This window comes from Manis javanica, chromosome 13 (assembly GCF_040802235.1).
Source record: "Manis javanica isolate MJ-LG chromosome 13, MJ_LKY, whole genome shotgun sequence".
NCBI lineage: Eukaryota > Metazoa > Chordata > Mammalia > Pholidota > Manidae > Manis > Manis javanica.
The window spans coordinates 66,985,119-66,998,115 of record NC_133168.1 but is presented as its reverse complement, the minus strand read 5'-3'; the positions used below and the strand labels follow the sequence as shown (position 1 = coordinate 66,998,115).

Here is a 12,997-nt window from a genome sequence, read left to right as displayed (position 1 = left end):
AAGCCAGGAAGCATAAATGTCAGGCGTTCCACGCTGGCCCAGACAAGCCTGGGTTTCCCACACAATGTATTCAACTAAAGCTTTCTAATTATGACACCCAAGCAGTCATTACTCAGGCCCTTGTATTCTCTGCAGCTTAGGGGTATAGAAAGCATTTCCAGAAGTTTATGATGGATGAACTCTAAGCATAAGTATCTCCTTTTTATAGGAAACACTAAAATAATTCCACTATTTATGAAAAAGACCAAAGGATAGTTTGGGAAGCTAATGTAATATTAATAAGTGGGAAGGTATATCTCTAAAATTTAAGTGATGCTCTATCCTCTGTTTATTTCACACCAGGGGACACATCATTGAATGAAATGATCCATTTCACGGAACAATATGATTTATTCATAAGTAAGAGAGATACTCTACTAGCCCATGGCTATAGCTTGCACTACATGGAAGTGCTGGTTTACCATTTTTGTTTCACTGTCTAGTAAACTTCACTATGGTATTTCTACCTGGTAAGGGAAGAAAAAGCTGTTTGACATATAAAACTCAGAAAAAAAAAATTTGTTTCCTTTATTCATTATTCTTTCATTCATTTAACAAATTTTGAATGTTTGAACACCTACTTACAAGTTCTAAGTAAAAGAAATACAATATAAATAAAATGCCTAGTCTCATGGAGCTTATATTCTAATGGTAATGACAAACCAAAAATAGTAATAGTGTAATTTCTGGAAGTGGTAATGATGTAAAGAAAAATAAAGTAGGTTAAGCAGGGTTAAAGGTCGAATGGAGTGATGGCAGGTGGGAGGTGGTCAGAGGTGGTGACATCTAAATATAGCCCAGAATGAAGTGAGGTACTGTCATCACCTCTAAGATTTAGTAGAAGCAGTAACAACAAAATCTTAACAAATTAAAATCCTTACTCTTCTCCCACATAATACTACTACTACCACCATATGAGTTCAGATGCATCAGAATGTCAAAGAAAAACAGAATAAATGACTCCTTGTCTAAGTCAAGGGGGGAAAAAAAGTCGAGGGCTATCAATATCAGTGGCAAAATAACGGAAAGAAATGCAAATTCTACTGCAGACAATGGGTGTCCTGCAAATAGACAACAATTTCTCTGCTTTTTGTTATACTGGTATGACAGGTATCAATATTTTAATATATTACAATATTTAATACAATAAGAATGTGGCAGAAACTCTTTGCCCAATATCCACTTTCCCTTTTTCCTTAGTAATAAACTCTGTAGTTTTTAGCTGTGATAATAAATGACCTAAGGCCAGCTGGTACAAAGTCTACATTTCCCAGCCTCCCTTGCATCATGGCCAAGCAATCAGGTTCAGGCCCACGGAATGAAAGCAGAACTATGACTTTGAGGAACCGCTCCCAAACAGAGGATATCTGCCTTTGGTCTTGGTCCTTCCTTTCTTCTTGCTGGTGGCAAGAACTTGTTGAACTGAACCCCATGATCCGGGAAAGCAGAGAAGCTTAAGAAATTCCCCCATCCTCTGTGCACTGCAAAGACCCACCTTTCCCCTATGGCTTAGGTAAGGTTCACTGGTAACTCGCTGGGCTACCAGACACAGACACAGACCCAGCGTATTCCCATTCTTTGTCTCACAAATGATGAGCTTCGCTACTTGCCCCCACTGATCAATCAGAATAAAATGCTCCTCAGTCAAACTGGGTTTGACTGACTAGCAACCTCCTTCCTAGGTCGCTAACAAACTCTGGCCCACCCTCAGCCTGGTGAGCCAGAGAACAGGCTGGCTGCAGTGTGAAGCTTTCGGGACCTACTACCCCATCAAGCCACCCTTTCACCCCACTTGCTCACAATGGCTCTTTCTAGCCTTCTCCACCCTTCCCTATAAATGCAAATCCCTTCAGCCTAACTCAGAAGCTTACAAGTCTTAGAGCACTCTTCCTACTGCAATCGTCCCTTTTGCCACCTTGCAGTCATCATTTTCAATTATGCCTCTCCTTCCTGAAGGCTGGACTTATTTTTTATTTGATGCTGGCTACGATGTGGCTGTGGTACACAGAGACAAATTGCCATCCTGCGTAGGAGGCAGCCAACAAACACAGCAGAGCAGCAACACCAAAGGAGCCTGAGATTTTTGATGCAGTGGCACCCGCCAGGGACTGCCTGCTTCTCACCTTCGTTCATGTATGAGAAAAGTTAACTTCTGTGTTACTTCAGATGCTGCTGTGTGAGGTTGCTTATCATTGGAAATCAAACCGAATCTTCACAGCCCAGTCTGAAGAAAAGCTGGCCACGGGACCAGATACTGGCTTGGCCCGTGGTCCAGTTTCCTCGCTGCTACCTCTGGGGATGGCCGCGTCTCCGAGCTGGAGATGAGGCTGAGATGGCTGTCACGCCCTGCGGCAGAAACAACCAAGTCACACGCAAGAGCAGCAAGAGGATCCTCTGCATGTTTTCTATCGGCGGCCCCAAAGCACCACGGGAGGATTCATAGACCGTTAGCCTGAGAAGGCCCCTGAAGATTATCTCCTCCTATTCCTTTATTTTGTTGATAAGGCAACTATGACCCAGAGAAGCCAAAGGACCAACAACCTGTCAGGACAGAGACAAGCCAGAACTAGTCCTGCAGACACTGAAAGCTGGACAATATCCACTAGAAGACGCTGTTACCATAGCTGAACAAACACAACCAAAGTCACTAAGTCCTAGCTCATCTTCAAAGGAAACATACAAGAGACAAAGAGATCAAGGAGCATTTTTGCTAGAGGAAAAAGTAAACTCTTCCCTATAAAAGTTTAGCCACAAGAAAGGCTGATCTGTTCCACTGACAGCTAAGAGGTGGTAGCAGCTACGTTAGGTCTAAGGAGGAAGCAAAATAAGGATTCCAGGGCTCTGGTGTGATTACCTCATCCTCGCCGCTGCCTGGAGGAAGGCAAATGTGAGTGATGTTCAGGCCGGCCTGAAAAGGGAACACAGGTGATTGTGTCACTGTAAGGGAACGAAGTGTCAAAAAATTACAATGAATTTTTAGAATTCAACCATGCTCACCTCCTCTGCCAAATTCTGGTTGATTTCCTGCATTAAGTTATCACCACCTGCCTTAGGAGGGGAGAGGAAGGAGGAGAATGTTAACAACAAGAGTCTTGAAAAGGAACAAAATATAACAGAGACTAACTCTTGGAGGATAAATTATGTAATTACAAAGATGATAAGGAAATACAGAATCTTACTGCTCATAAAAGGCAACAAATAGCTGAATCAGTTTCTCAGGCTTTCAAATTGTGTCACTTTTTAAAAAAATGACAGCCTTCATAGGACACAGAGCCACCCAGCCGGCACCCCTTCCTAAGGGGACACCCGGCACAGGGGTTTAGATGCCCATAGGTGGGAGGCAATCGAGTAAGCAAGCAGAATCGGAGGCCAGGCTCCTGACCCACTTTTCTTTCTATTCTTCTTGCTTACCTATCTTTGTAGGGGATGTGGAGACAGATCCAAAAATGCAGGTGACCTGAGCATAGCCCTGGGGTCTTGAAAATCACAGTGTGGATGGAACCAGAGGCTATTTCTCTATAGTAAGTGTGTGGTACCCAAAACGACAGTAGCAGCCCAACAGCTGTGCTGTCAGCTCACAAGCGGGGCTCACCTCATCGCCTGCCTATACCGCTGTCCCACATGTGCCAACAAGATGGCAAACAGAGCCAGACAGAGTTGGCAATGGACAGGCCACAGGGAGACGATGCACATGGAATGCAAAGTCTTGTGACATGTACTGACTTTTGGCCCTTCAAGCTTATGGCAGGTTCTAAAAGACTTAGTAGTAAGAGCACTAAATACCGTGTCTCATCCACAGAAACAAAGGGTCACTTTTGCCACCTTCAAATTACATTTGATGAGCACACTTAGACCGCAATACATCCTGTGTTAGGCAGCTTCTGTGGGCACCTATCTCCTGACCGCTGAACATTACCCACCCCAAAGGGGCAAGACGCAGAGGAAGACATGCTCAAGCAGGGTGGTGCCTAACCGGGACCCCCTGGAATCAAAGGGGCCAGAGGAAGGGGGAAGAGATGGTATTTCCAGCTGCACCCTCTCTCCCCTCGGAGAAACCCCAATGGGACTTCGGTGACAGGAAAGGCAGCTGGGCTTGTATACAGTTATCTTCTAAACTGAAAGGCATCCTAAAATAGTAGGACCAAACCCTGTTCTCAACTTACCTGAATAATAGCAAGAACTGGCTTAAAGGTAGGGTTTTTTTCTTGTAATAAACCCAGAACTTCTTTTGAATTCTGAATGACTTCTCTACATTGAGAAAGAAAAACACGTACATAGTCATGTTTTGTTAATGATAGGAAGGACGGATATAACACGTTTTCTTAAAGACAGTTTGTTATGGTAAGTGAAAATAATTAGAGAATAAAAGGCCACACTCCAAGTGTTGAAAGCATGGAGGGGAGGGGCCAGCACGTCATGAAATACCAGCACAGTGTGAAATGTGGCAATCTAATTTTAACAATCAGCAGAGGTAAACAAACTAGATGTTAATGGTCTTTTTCTGGGGGGGGGGGGGGAATTTTTCTCTTGTATTTTCCAAGTATACTGTAATAAAAATTTGGAGTTTTTCAGTAATCACGTCCTCCACCATATCCCCACACCAGAAAAAGTCTGGGGACCAAGGGGAAAGCAAATCTTGGTGGGGGGGAGGGTAGTGAAGACAGGAGATTGGGGAGGGGGCCTTGCTGTCAGATAAGAAGTGGCAGGTCAGGATGAATCCCAGGCCCCAGGGTTTAGAGGGATGAGAGGAAGAGGGAAAGGGATGCCGTAAAAACACAGGAGATACATTGGGACTGGCTAGTAGTCTCTCCCAAGGCCTCTGAGGGGGACAGCCTCACTCCCCAATCCTCCTGCCCCCCTACAGGCTGCATCTGGACTTCCTGCAAGTCCCATTAGGGACTTAGCACCCCTGGGAGGAGGCAAAGGGAGAGCCAGCCCAGGGCAGGGCAGACCTAGAGAATGCGGAACAAGTCAGGCTCCTTCCTCAGTGTTCTGGGACGAGCACTTTCAGAGAGGGCCTTCACCACCAGCGTTCGCAGTACCTAAGCCCCAGTGTTAAGACCATCTTTAAATTCAGTTCCTATGTCCCAAAGGGCCTTGCGTGCACATAACAGCTTTCAAACAATGCAAAGTGAAATTCCACCCAGATACCATCAGCAATAAACGGCCAAGGGCAAAAAGGCATTGGTTAACTTCTCCCCGTTTTCAGAGAGGAAGCTGAGGAATGTAACTGGAGGAACTGCTCTTAATAGGTGGATGATGAGAGAGGCCTGCTCAGAGGCTTCAAAACTCTCAACCAGGATGAGCCTTCCCACTGTCCCGGGGCTTGAAGAGACAGGATACTGAAGGGGGTATGCACATGTTTTGACCTGCAAGATTTTCATTTGTTCTGTTTTCAAACACCTAGGATAAAACAACTTCCTCAGCAAAAAACCATTATTGTGTCAAATAGGGACTATAAGTACAAGTTTACATATCACCTTATAAACAAGCCCTAAATCTTCTGCTCAATGTGTGGCTGAGGGCCATGTGCTGGGCTGTGTCCTGCCTTTTATGACTGCTAATTTGGGCCAAGTTGGGTCCTTGTCTAGTCAGGAAGGCCCTGGAGCATGGGTCCCAAGTGGTTATATGTGTGTTACTTATTATTGGGGTTTCTTGTTATTCTTAGAGTGACATGAAGAGCAAACAAGAAAGGAGTTGCCAGGCTCAATAAATCTAAAAAGTAGCATAAATGTTCCTAATCAGCGATTTCCCCACCTTCCTGCAGGAGGGAGAGGAAAAATTGCCAAATCAACTTCCAGTTGGAAGGAATGTGTGACTAGCTGGACTGCCATGTGGGGGTAAAACTCAAAACTGTATTATCAAAGACAACTTACTAATAATTGAAGCCACCATCATCAGCTTTATAATAATTAGTGTCATTACTATTAGACTTAGGTATCTGCTACCACTGACTGTGTAGCCTCCATTTGGTCTCCCTTTGACCATCTGTGAAATAACGGAAATTTGCTGGGAATATGGCTGCCAGAATAATGACCACATTTCTCAGCCTCCCTTGCAGCTAAGCTATGGCCACACCAGGGAGTCTGGGAGGCAACAGCTCACAGGGTTACTGAAAATCACCAATTCAAGTACATCCCTGAATGCAGAGTCTATTTATTAATAATATTCTACATTTCAACTTTTTAACTTTTCCAAAGGCAAAGGAGGTACTCATGAATAAATGAATGAGGATTTCCACACAATCTTTTCCAAAGATAGCCATCAGTATTCTGAGAGATCATCCAGGTTGAAAGCACCACACAGCAGTTGAATTAACTATTGCCTGACAATGAGTAGATACATTCAACCTGATCGTAACAGTAGTAATGGTAAAACTCACAACATGGCTTATCTTAGTGAGTACTTCCTATGAATACTTTCATGAATATTTTCCTCTTCTTTAATAAAATTCTGAGTTTTAGCGGCACATGGTCACCCAGCTGGAAAGCACATTTCCCAGTCCTGTCTGCAGCTTGATGGGATCACATGAGTACCTTCTGGCTAATGGGTTGTGAGCAGTGGCCAGGAGGCGAGGGATGTGCGGCTAAGAGGAAAGGTGCACCAGCAGCTTGACCCCCTTTCCCTCTTGCTAGCTGGGAGACCAGGCCAGCTAGCTGCCTTTTACCCAGAGTGCGAGCAGTCAATAAGCAGACATCATAGGGTCATCCTACCTTCGCTGGACTGCCTCCCCATGGACAGGAATGCCCACAGTATTTGGGGGTTTCTTTATTGAAGCAGCCTAGCTGGTTTCCTTCTTACTCACAGGCCTGATCTGGGAGCTTTAATCTTATTTACTGTGTTAAGTATAATTTATGATAGAGAATGAAAGACATACTATTATTTTATAAACCACTATGAACGAAAAAAATTGCTACCTGTTAAATTACATGTCATAGTTTCATCTTAGCACAGTGCTTACTTGTAACTACCAAAAGAATTTTTAGACTTAGACTTTTTAAAAATTTTCTATTGTGGGTAAAATTGCAGTATTTCCAGAATCTCTCACCTGGCCTTAGTGTATATCCATATCAATAGGTGTTTGCAAGGGGTGGAGAGAAAACAGCCATCTCCATATCAATAGATGATTACAAGGGGGAGTGAGGGCATATCTGGACAAGAGAGGTTGGGTGGGGTCCCTTTTCACAGCTGGGTCACGAGAGACATGGGACAACAGAAGTGGACGACAGCTTATAAGCAATAAACAGGTTTCTCCCACTTTATTTCTCCCTTTGACTGATTTCAGCTTCAAAGGTAATTTGCCCTGGGCTGTGAACATATTTCCCCCTGGAGTTACATCTATAAACCACTTACATATGGACATCAAAAGGAAAACATACCAAACTGGGATATTCCTAAAATCTTTACAGGATCTGACTCTTCTGAGTGACTTTTCTGACTCAGAAGTCCCTGCTAGCATTTTTATTTTCCCTACACTTCACCCTCTGTGCCATCAAGAGCATCAGTGATACAGCATTTCTTGAAAGACTGTATCGTTTTTGTCCTTGGCGTTTTCATTAAGTTCTTAACACTCCTTCTGCAAGTTTTGATGCTGGAGCTTTCCTAATTCTACCAGATGTCGATGGAGTTGTCAGACACCAACCAGAAATCACTGCGTTCTGTGACTTGTTGACAGTAATACTGGCGGTTATGGCTACCTTGTCACACCACCAGAAATGACAGGGCATTATGCTTTGGAGGGAGCTTATTCTTTTAACTTTCCTGATATGTGTCCATGAAATAAGTCCAGAACTAACATACAAAGGTTCCTGGATGTCTATTTCAGCTTAGTTCACATAACCTCCTCCCCCAGCACCCCCCAAGGCCCCATCCCCTTTACTCCAAGTCCTGGCAGCATCACTTGGAGGGAAGTTTTGTTAAATGATGCATATATGTCTATTAAAGTTAAGATGATGTGTAGGGATGTGCCCGAGATCCCACAGGCACAGGTAAAGACAATATGCTGTGACTGCCACCTGCCCAAGAGTGGCTGTAAGGCACAATCAATTCAAAGTACAGTTTGGGAAATATTAAAAATATGCTTCATAGAATACATCACTGGAGTACAGCAATGTCCACAGCAACCTTTTAAGTAGGTGATATTATGGTTTCCATTTTGCATATGAGGAACAGAGATGACACAGCTTTGCCTGTGCTCTGGCAAGCTAGGAAGTGGTAAAATTATATTTAAAGCAAAACCCATTTCTCAACCATTATCTTATGAAGCAGTAATTTATTGTATGATTCTTCTTCTAGTTTAGAACAGGAGCTGGAGCCATCAAACTATGGCCCACCAGCTAAGAATGGCTTTTATATTTTTGAATGGTTAAAAAAAATCAGAACAGTATTTTGTGGCATGTGAATATTATTTGAAGTTCAAATGTCAGTATCCATAAATACAATTTGACTTTCACCAATAAAAAAATTATGAAAATTTGTTTTTTCTTAGATGAAATTACCTACTAATAGCTTCTATTTTGCCTCTTGTCCTGTAAAACCTAAAATATTTACTATCTAGTCCTGGACAGAAGTTTGCCAAGCCTTGGCTTAGAGCGCTGTAAAAACAAAAAATAAGAGCCGACATTTGTTGAGGGCTTAGTCTGTGACAGTTCCTGGACTATGTATGCATTGGGTCTGTGTTCTCTCATGTAATGTAATTCTTTCCATGAGCCTTTGGGATAGACCATCATTTCCCCATTGTCGTTATGGAATGGGGCCTGGCCTGCCCAATGCAGCAGGATCCTAACCCTGGCCTCACAGGGACCCTTCTACTCATTTTGAAGCCATGGCTTTACATGAAAGAACATGCATAATAAAATCCACCAGTAACTCCAAATCTTGAGTGATTCATTCACCTATGACATCAGGAGTCCCTACCCTATACCAGGCACTCTTTCCAGTAGGAAGGATCTAGCAGCGAAAGAGAGACAAGACCCCTGACCCCACAGAGCCTTCATTCCAGGTGGGGAAGACGGACACTAAATGAACAAAGAAGTCTCAAGGTTAAGAACTATCCGGAAGATAAAACAGGGTGATGAGTCACTCTTTCTGCCCCCGGTGCTGTCTTCAGACGCTGCCCCATCACGACGAGCTCAGCTGTACACTGGCTAAGATCTAAAGACTGGAAGAGACCTAAATTAACTCCAACATTCAGAAAGAGGATAAACTAAACAAATGGGTTCTTAGAGTCATCACCACATCAAAAGAGCCTGGGAAACAGAAGGAGGTAAAAGACAATCACCTTTAGAATAATGGAGAGAAGGAAAAAGGAGGGTGTGAGCGGCTGGAGGGGGAACGTGCCACGCGGGAGCTAGTAAGTCTAGTCCTGGGTGGGGAGCCAGGCAAGGGCCTCCCACCTCCGCAGCTGCGTCCAGAGCGCTCCCCGCGGCCGAGGTCCCCAGTTAACACGCTTCTCCAGGAAAGGCCTGTCGGGCTTCCTCCCCTCTCCCCGAGGAGGGCCGGGCAGGAATGGGGGAGGCGCGTGGGGATGGGGGGCGAGGGCTCCCGAGCTGGGGGCTCTGCGCTGGGGGTTCCTCGCCGCCCATGCGGTGATGCTGGGAACCAGTGAGCCCCGACTTCTCGGCCGCATTCTGCTCATTATCACGGGCCCGGCTCCACGTTGACTGGTCCAGAAAAGGATTATGTAGCTCAAAACCCACGCTGTCCCACTCGCAGGAGGTCGCGGGGTTTGGGGGGGCGGCACGCCTGGCCCCAGGGTAAGCCGAAGGCAGCCAGCGGTGCGGACGGAGCCCCGCTCCGGGACCCGGGAGCCCACGGCGTCCCCTGGCGCCCAAGGGCGGTCCCCGCCGACCGCGGAGCGCGCCCCTCCTCTTTCCGGCTCCCGCCCGGCCGCCCCGCCCCCTTTCCACCCTGGCCGCGCCCGCGCCGGGGCCCCGGAGCCGCCGTCGGTGGCCCACGTGGAGCGGCGCGCGCTCCGAGCCGCCCGCCGGGGATGCTCGCGCACACCGCCCCGCCCACCGCCCGCTCGCGCGGCACGTCCGGCACGTTCAGCCCGTCCTCTCCGGGCTCCCGCCGCCGGGCGCCCGCGCCCCCGGACGGGTTGGCATCAAGCACGTGCAGCCCCGGGCCCCGCCGAAGCCTGGGCGCGCCGGCCACCCCACCTCCGGGGGACCCGGACGGCCGCGAGCGCCGGACACCCACCTGACGATGGAGCCCCGTGCCGGGGTCTCCCGGCTGCCCGGGCCGCGGTTGCTCCCGGCCTGGGAGTCTTGCAGCCGCCGCGGCCCGAGCGGGCCTTTCCCGCCGCCACAGCCGCCGCCGCCGCTGCTGGCGCGACAGGGCGCTCGGGGGCTGCGCGGCGGGCCCGGGGGCCGCAGCGGGCGGCGGAGCTGGCGCAGGAAGAGCGGCAGGCGCGCGCTCATGGCGCGGCGGGGTGGCGGGGCCGAGGGCCGGCAGGTCCTCCCGCGACCGGTGATGCGGCTGCAGAGCAGAGGGGCGCGGCGGCGGCAGGCTCCTGCCCAGGGTGGCGGGGCGGGCGCCAGGCGGAACCCGGCGGGCCGGTGACGGGCCGGCGGCAGGAAGGACAGCCGATCCGGGGCCCCTAGGGGGCACTGCACCTAGTGGCAGTGACGTTAGGTGGGCGGGGGCCTGCGGGACGTAGGGCAGCTCGTTCGATTTGCCTGGACGTCAAAAGGGCAGGCTTTCTGGCACTTTCTTGACTACTCAGAATAGGGTTAGCGAACAGAATCGGGGGGGCTGGGGCATCAGGGGGACTCGAGCCCTGTCCCGAGCCAGTACTTTCTACCTCTGCCTAGGATGCTGCTACCAGCCTGCCTTTGGGAGGCTGTTTGCTTCTGGAAGGGTACATGGCTGTGGTCGGGCTTCGATATCAGGGCTGGGGGTGGCCTACTGTGGAGAGAATATCCGCTTCGGTGTTCAAATGCTATGTAGCCTTAGGTGGGTTACTTAAAGCCTGTAAACTTTAGGTGCCTCCGTGAGTTAAAATGAGACAAAAGGATGTGGAAATCTTAACCAGGATTTTTGTTCACAGGTAAAGTGGGAGTAAAACTAGTCCAAATTATAAATACCGGTTTTCCATCAGCTAGACACTATACTAGGTGCTGGAGAGACACCTCATCTAATCTTAAAAATGCATAGATCTTCCTCAGTTTGCAATGGTGCTACCTCCTGATAAACCCATTGTAAATTGAAAATACTGCTAAGTAGAAAATGAATTTAATATACCTAACCTACTGAACATACAGAGCTTAGCTTAGCCTACCTTAACTGTGCTCAGAACACTTACCTTAGCCTACAGTTGGGCAAAATCACCCAACACAAAGCCTATTTTGTAATAATGTGTTGACGAGCTCACGTAATTTATGGAATATTGGACTGAAAGTGAAAAGCGGAACGGCTGTATATGGGGACAGGGTGGTTGTCAGTGTCTGGGTTGTTTCCCCTTCTGATCCCTGGGTGATGGGAGCTTCCACTGCTGCCGAGGATCATGGGAGAGCATCCTACTGCATGTGGCTAGCCTAGGAAAAGATCAACATTCAAAATTCTAAGTATAATTTCTACTGAATGTGTATTGTTTTTTGCACTATGATACAAGCAAAACTCGTAAGTTGAATGATGAAGTCAGGGGCCATCTATAATGAGTGAACTATGGTCTTGATTTTCAGCTTTGGAGAAACTGGAGTTTGGTTTATTGGCAGAGCTGGGAGTTTGCCTGACTCCAGTGATCACGTTCTTAATCCTATACTTCTCTTCTTAGTACACTTAGTCTTACACTGTCTGTATCTTTCATGGTAGGGTGATCGCCACATCTGACACATGATGACTTTGGGTGCAGGAATAGCTCACATGTCCTAACCCTGTGATGTAGGTACTACCACCATTTTACATAGGAGGTTACAAAACCACAGGAGTGATGCCTCATACAAACATAAATATCAGAAAGGAGACTTGAACATCCCATTCACCTACTGCCATGATGATCTTGGGCAAGTCCTAAAATCCTTTGGAGACTGATTTGTCTCTATACATTGGGGGCCCTTCGTTAGACACATTCAATGGACACTGCTAGACATGCACCACTGGTCTCAAAGATGAGAATCACCTAGTCTGTAGGGAGTGTATGAGAACTCTCTGACCTTCATTTTGCCATGAACCTAAAAGTGCTATAAAAAAACAAGGTTTAGTTTACCCAGTGTCTGCCCTCCAGAAGTTTCAGTGGTAACTGCCACATTAGGTCATCATCACATTACTGCTGACTGCTGACAAGGGTAATACTTAAAAAGACTGTGAAGACCACATACTGTAGGATCCCATTTATAGGAAATGTCCAGAATAGGCAACTCCATAGATAGAAAATACACTAGTGGTTGCTTATGGTGGGGCGGTGAGCAGAAGGGGGGATTGCTTTCCAAGGTGAGGAAACTGATGATGGTTGCACAAATCTGTGAATACCCCAGAAATCACTGTGCTTCAGATAAGGGAATTGTATGGTATGTGAATTCTATGCCAATAAAGCTGATAACCAAAAAAAAAAAGGACTAAGACAAGGTGGTGGGAGTGCTGGGCTTTAATCACTCCTGAGGAGAATCAGAGAAAACACCAGGATTGGATGCTTGAGCTGTGAGCGGTCTTTTATAAAGACTACATACTATTTATTTAATAAAAGACATATACTATTTATTTATAATGTATAGAGAAGTGTAAAGGAAAAAAAAATCACCCAGAACACTATTGCCAAGACATGGTTAATTTTGATCTTTTTATTATAAATTATCCTATAAAATTGCAGCCTTATACTATGTATATAGGTCTATTCTTCACTTACTGTATCTGACAATGAAATTGGGAAAGGATAGTACTTCATGGTTCTATACTATAATTTAGGATGTGGATAGACCACAGTGTATTTTACCTTTCCCTGTTGGTGGTTTGATTTGTT

General features: G+C 46.7%; 1 protein-coding gene across 2 annotated transcripts in view; it reads right to left on the bottom strand.

Annotated features, from left to right (window-relative positions):
• MTHFD1L (methylenetetrahydrofolate dehydrogenase (NADP+ dependent) 1 like) overlaps nt 1-10,640 on the bottom strand; it is a 164,690-nt gene extending 154,050 nt beyond the window's left edge. The window contains exons 1-4 of one of the 2 annotated variants that reach the window (XR_012124317.1): nt 10,240-10,640; nt 4,203-4,287; nt 3,037-3,087; nt 2,894-2,947 (exon numbers count right to left, since the gene is read on the bottom strand). Coding sequence is in view for 1 of the 2 variants with exons in the window: in XM_073219755.1 (XP_073075856.1) it covers nt 2,894-2,947; nt 3,037-3,087; nt 4,203-4,287; nt 10,240-10,460 (411 nt within the window). In the remaining variant the exon portion in view is untranslated. The remainder of the gene's footprint in view (nt 1-2,893; nt 2,948-3,036; nt 3,088-4,202; nt 4,288-10,239) is intronic. The other variant, XM_073219755.1, reaches the window with a different exon arrangement.
• Between the last annotated feature and the right edge of the window lie 2,357 nt (nt 10,641-12,997).